The sequence below is a fragment of the Heterocephalus glaber genome, unplaced genomic scaffold, assembly GCF_053883595.1.
Source record: "Heterocephalus glaber isolate CG9 unplaced genomic scaffold, H.glaber_assembly_v1.0 deba00001447, whole genome shotgun sequence".
NCBI lineage: Eukaryota > Metazoa > Chordata > Mammalia > Rodentia > Bathyergidae > Heterocephalus > Heterocephalus glaber.
The window spans coordinates 9,551,314-9,563,686 of NW_028258299.1; the positions used below are offsets into that span (position 1 = coordinate 9,551,314).

The 12,373-nt window shown below is 41.8% G+C and overlaps 1 protein-coding gene across 17 annotated transcripts in view; it reads right to left on the reverse strand.

Annotated features, from left to right (window-relative positions):
- Fggy (FGGY carbohydrate kinase domain containing) overlaps positions 1-12,373 on the reverse strand; it is a 479,381-nt gene that overhangs the window by 219,805 nt on the left and 247,203 nt on the right. For all 17 annotated transcript variants that reach the window (XR_015452489.1, XR_015452488.1, XR_015452490.1 and 14 more), the window contains one exon: positions 2,312-2,415. Coding sequence is in view for 14 of the 17 variants with exons in the window: in XM_087214470.1 (XP_087070596.1) it covers positions 2,312-2,415 (104 nt within the window). In the remaining 3 variants the exon portion in view is untranslated. The remainder of the gene's footprint in view (positions 1-2,311; positions 2,416-12,373) is intronic.

Consider the following 12,373-nt stretch of genomic DNA (forward strand, 5'->3'; position numbering starts at 1 on the left):
GTAAGAAGGACACCATAAACTGACATTTTATGGTCCTTATTCATTGCAGCCAACTGCAGCTGCCCATCAAATTTGTTAAAGCCCAAACAGTGGCTTCATGTGAGTCATTTATGTCACTGGAAAAGTTCCACTGGAATCCCCTCCCCTGCCAAGTGTCTATGGGCACATGTACCCATGATGCATCATATCCAGCAGCCCTCTGAGACTGGCACCGTTACCCTCAATTTGATGTGTGAAGAATCCTAGGGCTTCTGAGAAGTTCAGTGGCTTACTCAGGTCACAAGGCCAAACAATGCATGAAAAGATGTCCTAAAATCTATTTAACAACTGTAAGCACCTGCTCTTTCCACTTCTCAACAGGGTTATGGTCAGCATGTGTAGTACCATGTTACAGCCAAGAGTGTGAGCTTCGGGGCCACACAGTGCAAAATTTGAGTTCCTGGATGCAGAACTTAGTATCTTTGTAACCTTGGGAAAATTACTGGACTTTTCCATGCCTTAGTTTCCTCATCTGTAAGGCAGGAAAAGCCAGTGTCATTCCATGAAGAGACAATGTGAGGCATTGCAGAGTGACTTTCATTTAGATCTGCATCTGCATAGAAGTCAAAACTGAGTAGGTTACAAATACCTGACTCTCAGGCTTGACAGTGGAAACCAAAGCAGGTTTGTCCTACTAAAAATAGGGGGTGGTTTAAATAGGTTTAAATAAAGGATTGGTGGAGACAAATGAACAAGTATAGACCTACGTCTAGGGAAATAAAGGCTGGCCTGATGCTTGGGCACTTCATGCTGAAAGAGGCCTTGACTTGCCTTCTGTGACAGCTACACTTCACCACAGGGTTGCTAGTGGGGAAGAAACACGTGAGACTTTAAATCTGGTCAAGGAACTTCCATTTAACACAGCCTAGAGCTCAGAGAAACAAGTAAAAAAGAAATGTATACCCTCAAAATCTAGCCCAAATGTTACCCTGGAAGATTTCTGCAACTCTGAACCCTTCTGGCTCCTGGCTGCCCCATAAGGAAAGTGCAGGTAATCAAGAGCAGGCCTTGAGAAGTGCTCACCCACGTGAAGCCCTTTACCTCATTCAGTCCTCCCACCAGGAGACACAGGCTGTCATGCTCCACATTTTGCAGGTGAGGAATCTGAGGCCCTGAGAGGTGAAGTACCTTGTCCAATGGCCCCTTCTCAGGAAATGAAGGAAGTGGGACTGGAAACCAGTCAGGCTGGCTCAAATATCTCTACAACATGGGATGCCACATGAGAGAACAACTTGTTTGTGCCTGGCACGTAACATACTCAGTATCATGGTTTTAGTCTGAACTTGTATTGGAGCCTCATGTTGCAATATCTGTTATGACTCTATCTCATCTACAGGAGGGTCTATGTCATCCTTATGTTCCCAGAGTTTAGCATTGAGAGGACATGACAGCAGGGATCAGCAAATAAGTAATTGCATCAAGTATCTACTGACAAAAAAAGCTCTATGTGGTCCCAACAGGCACTAACCAGTGGCACATGATTTCCTTTGGATTGCAGACAATTCTGCCCTGGGCTGTGTCCCACTCTACTCTCTGCTTATCTCCTGCCACCACCCCCCCTTCCACATTCCCCTCTATTGTACTCATCTGGGAAAAATCCAAGGAGTCGTCCATCTCAGTTTAGCAGAGTAATGACTTTTAAATAAAAATATGGTAGAAATAGGTACTTATCGAAATGGAATGCTTTCAGACTCATGCATTTAAAGAAGATATAAATTTTAGGGCAGGCACTAAATTTTAAGTGCAATCTTGGAGAAAGCCTTTCCATTAATTCATGGAGAAAAATTGACAAAGTGAAAATTGCTTATCAGTGTTCTTTAGAAGTCATGATATGCAGCCTAATTCTATAGCTCATCAGGATGCTCCCAGGGAGATGGATTTATATTGATGGAGAGCTTGAGGCCAAAGAAGAGAGACACTTCTCCAAGAACTGTACTACCCTCAGAGACAGATTGTTCTGGAGGAATGAGGCTTTGTCATCTTTGGGCCCAACTACATTCACCATGCTTGGTTCTCTGGCCAGGTTGTCTTCAAAAGCAGATTTAACCCTTGCATGCGTCTTAAGAATTTGGCCTCTGGAAAAAGCCTGGGAAAATCTAAATCAGGCTGTGGGAAGGGCAGTCTGTGGGCTCCTGGCTAGACAAAACCCAAAGGCGCAGGAAGGGAAAAGAGGGAGGCAAGGCAGGGGTGAAAGAACCGGTATGAGCATTCCTCATCCTGGGCTGCCTCCCTTTGCATGCAGTGGCCTTGCCCTGGTGTTCAGCATACTCACCGCCATATGACACGAAGATGTTCCACAGATGACTGCCAGCCGTGATGTCACTGGCTGGCCCTCACAGATGAGGCCGTGACCTGTCACGTCTGCTCCAATCACTCCTGTAAGAAACAAAACAAAACAAATCTCTCTTAAAGAAAAAAAAGGAAAGAAACCCAGAGCAAGCATAAAACCCTCTATGTTCCATGTGTGGGCCAGTCTACTCACCTGTCATGGGAAATAAGGAAATTTGCTCTGTTCTGCTTCACTGTGACCCATGTATGGTTCTGATCTTGTAGCAGTAACAGTAACTGTACTGCCTTCCATAATGAGAGCAATGGCCACCAGCTCCTTTGTACTCATAGAGGAGCAGGCATGTGCTGTACATTTACGTGTGTACTCTCACTGAATATTAACACTGTTGGGTGGATGTCAGCAATGCCACAGACAGACGTCAAGGCAGAACCATGGTCTGCAGAGGCTAACAGACTTGCCCACAGTCACACTGCAGTGAGGAGTGGAGCAGAAGGATGGGGTCTGATTCAACACATCACACCTTGATTTCAAAGAAGGCAAGCGCAGAGGAATTGCCTCAGGACTGAGTCTTCCTAGTATCTCTAGGTCACTGATCTCATTCCCACTTACTGCAGTGCTCCAAGTGTGAAGCAGAGGGAGAATGAGTGTGAGCCCCTGTTGAAAGAATGTCGTATCGCAGAGTTTCCCATGCATAGTAGACTCAGGCTTTTCTACACAGACTATATTCCTCAATATGTGCTGGGCAAATGAAATTACAAATATGATCAGAAAGCTAGACAGAGCTGGTCCACCTTCATTTATTCAAATATCCAACAAGTAATCTGTGCACAAAATGACACATTAGGTATGATGTGGAAGCCATGGACAAGAAGTACATAATTATAGCACAAGGCAGGAGGTGAACAGTGCAGGGCAGAGATTGGATGCTGGGATGCAGGAGAGAAAACCTCCCGCTGACCACTTCAGCTCCAAACACTGCCACCTGTTTCTCAATCTAGAGTACTAGATGCTCCTTTGCACCTTTTCATATGCTGGTCCCTCTGCCTGGAATGCAGTCCTCAGCCTCTCCACTGGGCTGGCTCCTCTTTACTCCTAACATAGATGGTATTTTCTCAGGAAGGGCCTCCTAGTCCTACAGGAAAGATGGAATCTCCCTGTTCAGTGTTGCACCATTGTACGTCCCCAATAGAAAAGACTGGCAATTTTGAGAGCTCATGAACCACCTGATCCTCTTCTATAATAAAAGTCAGACGAAGGCCTTGCTTTATTCACATGCTTGGCAGTGCAGTATCTCCTAGAGTTGCTGTCTCAGGGCAAAAAGTGAGAGTATGAATGCTGGAGGATGCAAGATACAAAACACGGGTGGGTCCCTGTGCTCAGGGTGTCCACAGCCTGGTGAGAGAGAGGACCCTAAATTGAGCATTTCTGCCAGGGTCCAGAGGGAGTTCTGTAGGAGTTCAGGCCACACTGAGTTCCACAGGAGTTAGCTAGGTGAAAGGCAGGATGGGGTGTCTTAGTAGGCCACAGATTCTCAGATATTGAGACACAGGCTACTCAGCAAGTAGGCTTTTCTAGACATCTGGATCTAGGGGCCAAAGAGAAGCCTCTTACAGTTTGCTAGGATTTTCCATTGCATTTCCCAAATTCTTCCTTCTGGGCACAGCAGCTTATGCACCTCTGCTAGTTTTCAGAGGCCCAGCTGCAGGGGGCACAGCTCTCCTGAGCTTTCTGCACAGCTTATTACAGTAGCAAAATCACAGCAACCAAGCAACTAAGGACTGGGACTTGAGCCTGCAGGAATCTGGGCCCATCTGCTTTCAGACCAAGCTCCTGCTCTGCTCAGCATGGTGGGGCTGCCCCCAGACTAACGCTTCCAGACTCAGCCAAGGTCCAGCCTGCAAGAGATCCAGTGGCTGGAGCAGAGGGAAAGCCAAAGCATGTCTCCTTGTCTTCCTTCAGAGGGAGATTCTGACTGTGGACATTTCCCTTCCACCTTCGGCTGTATTGACAGTAGCCACGGCTGCATAATCCACTGGTGTTAACTCCCTGGGTGTCCACACTCTCTCTCTCCTTAGACACCAGCCCCTTGTGGTAGCAGCTTCCATTCTGTTATCTCCAGTTTCTCAGATCCTTCATCATCAGGGAACAATCTTCTTTGCACATGAAATTCTCCTTTTTATTTATTTACTTATTTTATTTTTTTATTATTATTATTATTATTATTATTATTATTATTATTATTTTTGGTACCAGGGATTGAACTCGGAACCTTGCGCTTGAGAGGCAGGTGGTAGCACCACTGAGCTAAATTCCCAGCTAGGATTCTCCTTTTAAAACAGTGTGGCATGTGTTTCCTGCATGGAATCTGAGGGATGTGGCTCCCCACTCAGACCACAAAGAAGAAACTTCAGATTTAGTGAATTTGAACTGTGCTTTTCTCATATGCGCTGTCTTGACATGTCTAATTTTATTCTTAAAACAGTTGACTACTGTGGCCAATACTATTATTGTCCTTATTTACAGAGAAGAAACTGAAGCTTAGAAATGGAAAAAAGGAAAATAACCTTCACCAGGGTCACAGAGCTTGCACATATCAGGACTGTGATTCTTACTCAGGTAATCCAATTCCAAAGTGTTGGTTCCTCACCACTGGCACAAAAACCCAATGACAGGGTAGGGAGTGTTTGCTATCTGTACATCTCAAAATATTGCAATCTTCAAACTATTGATGCTGAAATCCCTAACAGAACAGGGGTTGATCACTGCTGGTCCACCGTTAGAAATAAATTCAAAGAAATCTTGAGAATGTCCCATACTTATTGGTTCCACTTATATACAGTACAAAGTTGACCTTACAAGTCCATTCCATTTTGACAATGGAGGAAAAGATTTATGGGAGATATTTCTTTGTTTCTTCTGTAGTTAGAAGATTTGCTCTTTATGTATATAGGCTTTGAAGTAAGAATGAATAAGAAAAATCACAGAATTTGAAAAGAGAAAGATCTGCCATAAAATGAATAAAACAACAGATCATATGGTTGCTTTGATTTTTGAGAAAGTGTTCAAAAATAGATGTTTGGCCAATGGTAGCTGTGTTATTATCACCACTACCACTGTCAGCACCATGAACACCAATGTAATCAACATTTGAATGCATTCTCAAGAGTCAACCATATTCTTCCTTCATTTCCAAACAATCACACATCTAAGATAGGCTGAGTATGTTGCTAAGATTTTATGTATTCCACTCTTTAATGTTTGCAATATCCACTAGAGGTAAATATTCTTTCTTCCCCTCTAGAGATGTGTAAACAAAAGACCAAAGAGTTCAGGTAATTAGCCCAAAGTCTCACAGATACAAGAAGCAAAGCCAGAATTTGACCTTATTCTCTCTGACACCAAAACTCTCATTTTTTCTATACTCTCTCTAACTTTGTGATGGTATAACTGTATTGTATAAAGGGAAAATACCTGGAACTGTTAGTTCACCATGGAACATAGTCAGTACCCAGGCAGAGAGGAAATGTGAGTCTCAGTACCAATTCTGTCACAAGTGTGAACTAGTTTGCTCATCTCCACATGACAGAAACAGATCATAGACCAAGATTCTTCCTTGGCCATTATACACAGTGCTACTGTACCAGGAAAAGTATCTCCTTGTCTGGAAAAACAAGAACAAAAAACCCCTCCCAAGATCCTAATTCTCCAGTCCTAAAGAGACCAATTGGCCATCAACCAGGCTCATACAGCACTGACAAGAGGCAGATCTTGCCCAGTTTTCCCTTCTGTAAAGTTCTCTGCACTGCCTAATGCCATCCCTGATGCAACAGCAGTGCATAGTGACACTTTCTGTGACAACACATGAATCTAACAGCTGACCTTCTTCTTTAACAATGGCACTGCAGAGCTTGGCATGGGCTGCTTCTGAGAACATGGCCCAAAGACATAGAGGGAAAAGTGAGAGAAAGTGGGAAGAGCTCTCTCCTCTCTGCATAAACATACTTGATGATTCATAGAAAGCTCACAGGCTGCACATTCAGCTGTGGTTCATTTTTTTGGTACCAGGGATCGAACTCAGGACATTGTGCTTCCAAGGCAGGTGTGGTGCCACTGAGCTAAATACCTGGCCCTCAGCTGTGGTTCTATTGGAAAATTAGGAATGATCAGGAAATGATTCCCAAGATGAGATTTTGACAAGTGTAGCCCTCAACGATGCAGGACTGTTTGTATGAGTGTACAGGTTTCAGTTTATTCTGTATTCCTAGGCGTGCTTAAGGGGCAAAATTGGCACCTGAAGAAATGGGCACCAAAAAAATATGACATATTCAACTGTGGTTTCTCTGAAACTTGCACAATACCCAGATGATGGTGGTTGCACAATAAATTTTTGTTGAATGAAAAACAAACAGCAGACAAACAAGTTTACTGACACAACAGATCAGTCCAGGGTCTCTTGCTTAATGACTTCTCTTCAACATACCTACATAGCTCATATTACAAAATATGTTAAAATTTAAAAGCATGTGCTTTCTCCCTTTCCCTCTCCCATCCATCCAACAATCCAAACTTCCATCCAAATATTTATTGAATGCCTTCTTTATTTATATAAAAGAAAAAAGAGACTTTGTAAATGTTATGATTAAGAGTATGTTATCCTATAATTTATCAGGGCACAGCTGCTTTGAAAATTTTACAGGGTTATATAGAAGAAAAACATCCCACATTCTAGCCTTCGTGTTATAATTATCTTCCACTTTATAGCTACATAAAGTGCTTTATAACTTGAAAGCATCCTCAAACACTATACTTTTTATTTAATCTTTAGAAAAATTCTGTTACATGTATTTTATTTCCACTGCACAGTTGAAAAGCTGAATTTCTTAGAGGTGAAGTAATTTCATCAAATTTATTTAGCTATGTATAGGCAGGAGTAGGGCTCCAACTAGAATTTTTGGTCTTCTAGCCTGATGTATTAGTGTTTTGAAAAAGATTCTCTTGAAATAATGACTTCGGACACCTCAGAAGATGGGAGAAAAGAGGAAGAGGTAAGTTTTGTATACTATTTAAGACTGTATGCACTTGAGACTCTTGATTTGGTATTTGAAGGAATAAGCAGACTGAGAAAGTCCATGAAAGATTAGGTGCCTGACTATGTTGGCCGAGAGGCTGGAGTTCCTAGGGAAGATGTCTCTACAGACAACCAGCCTACGCCAAATGTAAGCTCCTGAATGGCAAAACCATGCAAAGATACCTATGCAGAAGATCTAACACCAGTCTACGTATAAGGAGAGATGGAATTCTATGAATTGACTAGCATTCATTTATGTTATATAGAACATCTTATATACTGACTTGGCATTATGATGAAGTATTAAAAACAAAGACTCATTCATCATGTGATTTGTATGTTTCCTGCTTTCTTTATGTCTCAATTTTCATATCTTACAATTTAAATAATAGTATCTTACTCATAGAATTCTTATGAGAATTATATATTTTGATATATGTATAGTGCTTAGGCCAGTGCTGCCCAGGAGAACAATCCACGGAGATGAAAATGCTCTACATTGGCACTATCCAATAAGGCAGCCACCAGCTACATGTGGCGAATAGCACCTGAAATGTGGCTAGCCCAACTGAGGGACTGAATTTTCTATTTTATCAATTTTGATTAGTTAAAATTTAAACGGCTACAGCTATCTAGTGGATACTTAGATTGCGCATGCTAGAATACACCTAGCACAATATGAATGTTTGTTGTTTTTCTTTTATTATTGTATTGCTGTTATTTTTAAAAATTGGTTTCATCAGACTTGAAATTGAATGCCATTTCTATAACCTTTGATAAATGCCTTCATCTCTCAGATGTGGAACCTCAACTTCCATATCTGAGGAAGGAAGCCAGTAATAATGCTTGCCTATAACACTGCTGTGGGGATGAAGTGAGATCATAGGAATGCACCATGTCTCACTCAGTAGGAGCTGTTCCACCCAGGAGCTACAAAAGGGCCTGCAACAGGAAGGGCTTCACAGAGGCCTTTCATACATTCCTGACTGTGCCCTGTTCATCTGTGTCACTCTGCCCAGAATATTGTTTCCATAGCTTCCCTTTACCCCAGTGATCTATCTGGATCGCAGATTCCATTCTGAAGCCTCAGTTGTAGTATCAGAAGCCTCAGTGTTGGGAAGCCACCCAATATGCCTTCCCTTGGGCCCACTGCCTGACCTTGTGAAGTCTGGGGCAAAACCTGTCATTTACCTTCTTGCATAGCTGTCTCCCTCTACTAAATAATGACCAAACTGAGGCTCAGATAAATTAGTTTTATTAACAAGTCATAATTATATATTCAGTCTTGATACTGCTGTAGCTCTCTAATTATTTTGTTGCTGTTGTTGAATAACTGAATGCCTATGGCATAAGTCTCATATTAGTAAAGCATAAGACATTTCCTAGCTAACTGTAGCACATTTATTCATGGGCAAATACACTGTATCTTAAATATGAAAAAATACTCTATCTTAAATATGAGCAAAAATACTGAAGAATTTTGAGTGACAAGGCATGGGTAATAATACAGTTACTAGAGCACCACAACTTAACTTACTGGAACTTGTCAAAAGTTATTGGTAGGGCTGGAGTGCAGCTCAGTGGTCAAGTGCTTGCTTGGCATGGACAAGGCCCTAGATTCCATGACAAACACCATTTAAAAAATCATTTGTAAAGACACAAAGCTCTAAGATCCTTGATTACTGAGAAGTTGTCTTGTGCCTGGCCCTATATAAATATAATTTTCACCACAATATTGTGAGGCTGTTTTTACTATACAGTTTACAAATACAGAAAATGAGAAAAAGATCTTCCGACTAAACTACCAATGCCCCTCGCTGCTGCAGAACTTGTAGATGTGTGTGTGGGGGGAGCACACCCAGATCTACCTGACCATACTAACTCATGGAGCAGATGGAAACCTGTCCTTTCCTTTTCAACTACTTCCAAGAATATCAAGCATTCCCAGACAGCCCAGCTGAACTCGGGTCTCCTGGAGAACTTGCTGGTGTGGAACTAAAGTGAGCCCAAAGGGGTAGCATCAAGTCTAACAAAGTGACATCAATCCTGAAAAGACAGCAGTGACCCCAGGATTGGATGAAGTATTGTCTTGGTTTTGAAACAGTTGTGATATAGAAATCACTCAACCTAAACCCTGAAGTCAACTTATCTTGAAAAATTCTGTTTTAAGTGTACAAAGAGATTTTACACACCTTGACATTACTCTGTCTCATCCACCTACACAAGCGCGTGTGCACACACACACACACACACACACATTCTCCACCAAGCTGGAAAAGATAACAGGAAAGATTTTTGAATTAGAGGTGGATAGACATTTCCCAAATGTTTGAACCAGTTAGGGCACAATGGTGAGTTGGTCAAATTACTTAGCCCCGCTGTGCCTCAGTTTTCTGATCTATGAGAGTACAAAGATGATCATCTGTAACTTACAGGGCCACAGTGAGGATCAAATGAATAGAAAATGCCTGGGACACAGTTTCCTCCACATATCTTTATCTTGACTACTGTTCTTCCTGACCATGTCCACTCTTCTTCATTGATAGCAGGGTCTGGCATGACTGTTCATGCATGTGTCTTCAGCTCAGTGCCTGTTTTGCTAGAGTTATTGGGGTTTACTTGGATTGATTGTAATATCTATTTTCTGTCTTCAGATATACAAATGATGACAGACTAATGGGGGTTCCAGAAGAATAAGGAAAATGAGGTACCAGGTAGTAGGCACAATGCAGGCTAATATTTCAAACATTGCTGAGAGTAACACAAAAGCTGCTTATATCCCACCAAGATCATGATCATATGTATGTAACAACTCTCACACTGTGATTCAATTTGTGGTGACATTCATCATTTCTTTAATGCCATCCTCTGCATAGCTTGAATCAATCGGAAACCAATAGGAGAGCAGGTAGGGGCTGGAGGGACAGAGAACAAAGAGGAGACTCTCAGATAACTAACTGGGTCTTGCTTCTTTGTCCTCATTTTAACTAAAAGAGATCAAATGTCAAAGACTGGCTAAAATAGAATAGCTTGGAAATCTGAAACTGAAAGAACTCTAGCAAAATCCCCAGTGAAGACAGCAAAATTTTGATTTCAGAAATTCCTTTCTTCCTATCCTCAATATAAGACTATAGTGTAGATTATTTGGAAATTGTCATCTATAATTTCACAAAAGACACTTATTACTTGCAGAGATTAGACTTAAGTGTCAGGCTGAAATCCAATCCAAACAGCCAAGTGAACTCACAAAAATTACTTTGTAAAATAAAAGCAAGATAATTTTTCTAAAGACCATGAATGTTATCTCATAGAATACAGCTTTAAATAGATCTAAAACTGTGAGTCGAGTCTAAATTTCAGTTGCCTTCTGATATCTTATACATTAATTGACTAGTACAACTTTTTATGGATCCCCAATTAAAAGGCAGGCACTATGTCATGCGGTAGAAATCCAAGATGGAAGCTGTTTCCTTTTATTATGGGATCCTAGTCTAGGGCCATGGAAAGACATACTATCAGATCCTTACAGGACAGTAGGGAGTGAGCAGTGACTACAAATGAGGAACCCAGAGCCTGACCTGGCTGGATGGTCAGGGGGCCTCCTGAGGCAGGTAAGGCAGGAATATGTTAGCCAGCAGCACAGGGGAATGGCAAGGAAAGGCATTTCAGGTAGACCTAGAGACAAAGAGGCAGTAAAAGAAAGATTTAGAAGAGAGAGCTGCTGCATAGTTGCTGGGCCACAGTCTGCAGGAGCTGGGAGGTGGGTCTAAAGTTCTGACTCTGGAGAAAGAAAGACCTATATTTTCTCACCAACTCTAGTTGCATGCTTGCCAACTCTAGTTTGCTGTGTGAACTTTGATAAGCTAGTTCATCCCTCCATGCCTCAATTTTTCTCAGATGTAAGGTGGAAGTAGTGGCACCTACTTTACAGAGTCATTATTCTCTATTTTGGCATTTGATGGGATTTAGCACATACTGTCTAAAAATATGGCACACTAGTGTACCGAATTTATGAGTTGAAGGTATCTGAGAAGGTCATTCTCATCCTCCCCAATCCTCTCCCCTGAAGCAGCTCATGCAGCTGAGAAGGATTTTCTGAACATCCCCTGAAGCAGGGCCTAAGACCCTCATGTGAGAGATGTTCTCCTGCATCCTTAGGAGAGGTGCCTTCTTATCTCTGGAGAGACGGGGTCATTGAGAAGAGTTGGGACAAGCTTGTTAAGCTTCCCTGGTTCCTTAACATTAACAATACCCTTTTTGCCCTATCATATCTCCCCATGAAACAATTCTTCATAAAATGCTCAAGCTTAACAGTTTCTTTAGATCTTTGCTTCCTTATGAAAACTTCTGTGTCATATAAAGCTTAAACAAATGTGTATGCTTCTCTTGTTATCTGTCATTTGTTACAGGGGTCTCCACTATGAACACAAGAAGGGTGAGGAAGTGACATTTTCTCCACCCTATATTATTAAGCTCAATGTCTCTGGAAATATCTTCAGTCCTGGGAAAACTGGAATAGTTTGTCACCCTATGTGTGAGGCATATAACCTTGTGCCTCAGATACAGTCATTGTTAATAAATGTCAGTGTCCAATTTCTCCTGGGATAAAGAAGAATTAGATTTCCTTCAGGAACTTCCTCTTGACACTAGACAAATGGTCTCATAAAATTATCTGAAGGCTCCCTGAAATTAGAGAAAGAACTACCAGCCCAGAAATTCTTGAAAGATGGAGCCAGACCAGTGAGAGGCATCAGGAAGACACCAGAAAGAGCGGAGAAATGCTCAACAAATTCTTTAGGACATCTGAACTGAGGAAAGAGGACGGAAATTTCAAAGAAAAAGATCTTAACTGGCAGGCTAGTTCTCCCCTCTTCTGACTTCTGAGGGCAACTCCTCCCTTGGGGTGAGTTTCGATTCCAATGCAAAGTTCCAGAGGTTTTGCTGGGGTTAGTTGAACATTGACAGATTTTTCAAAG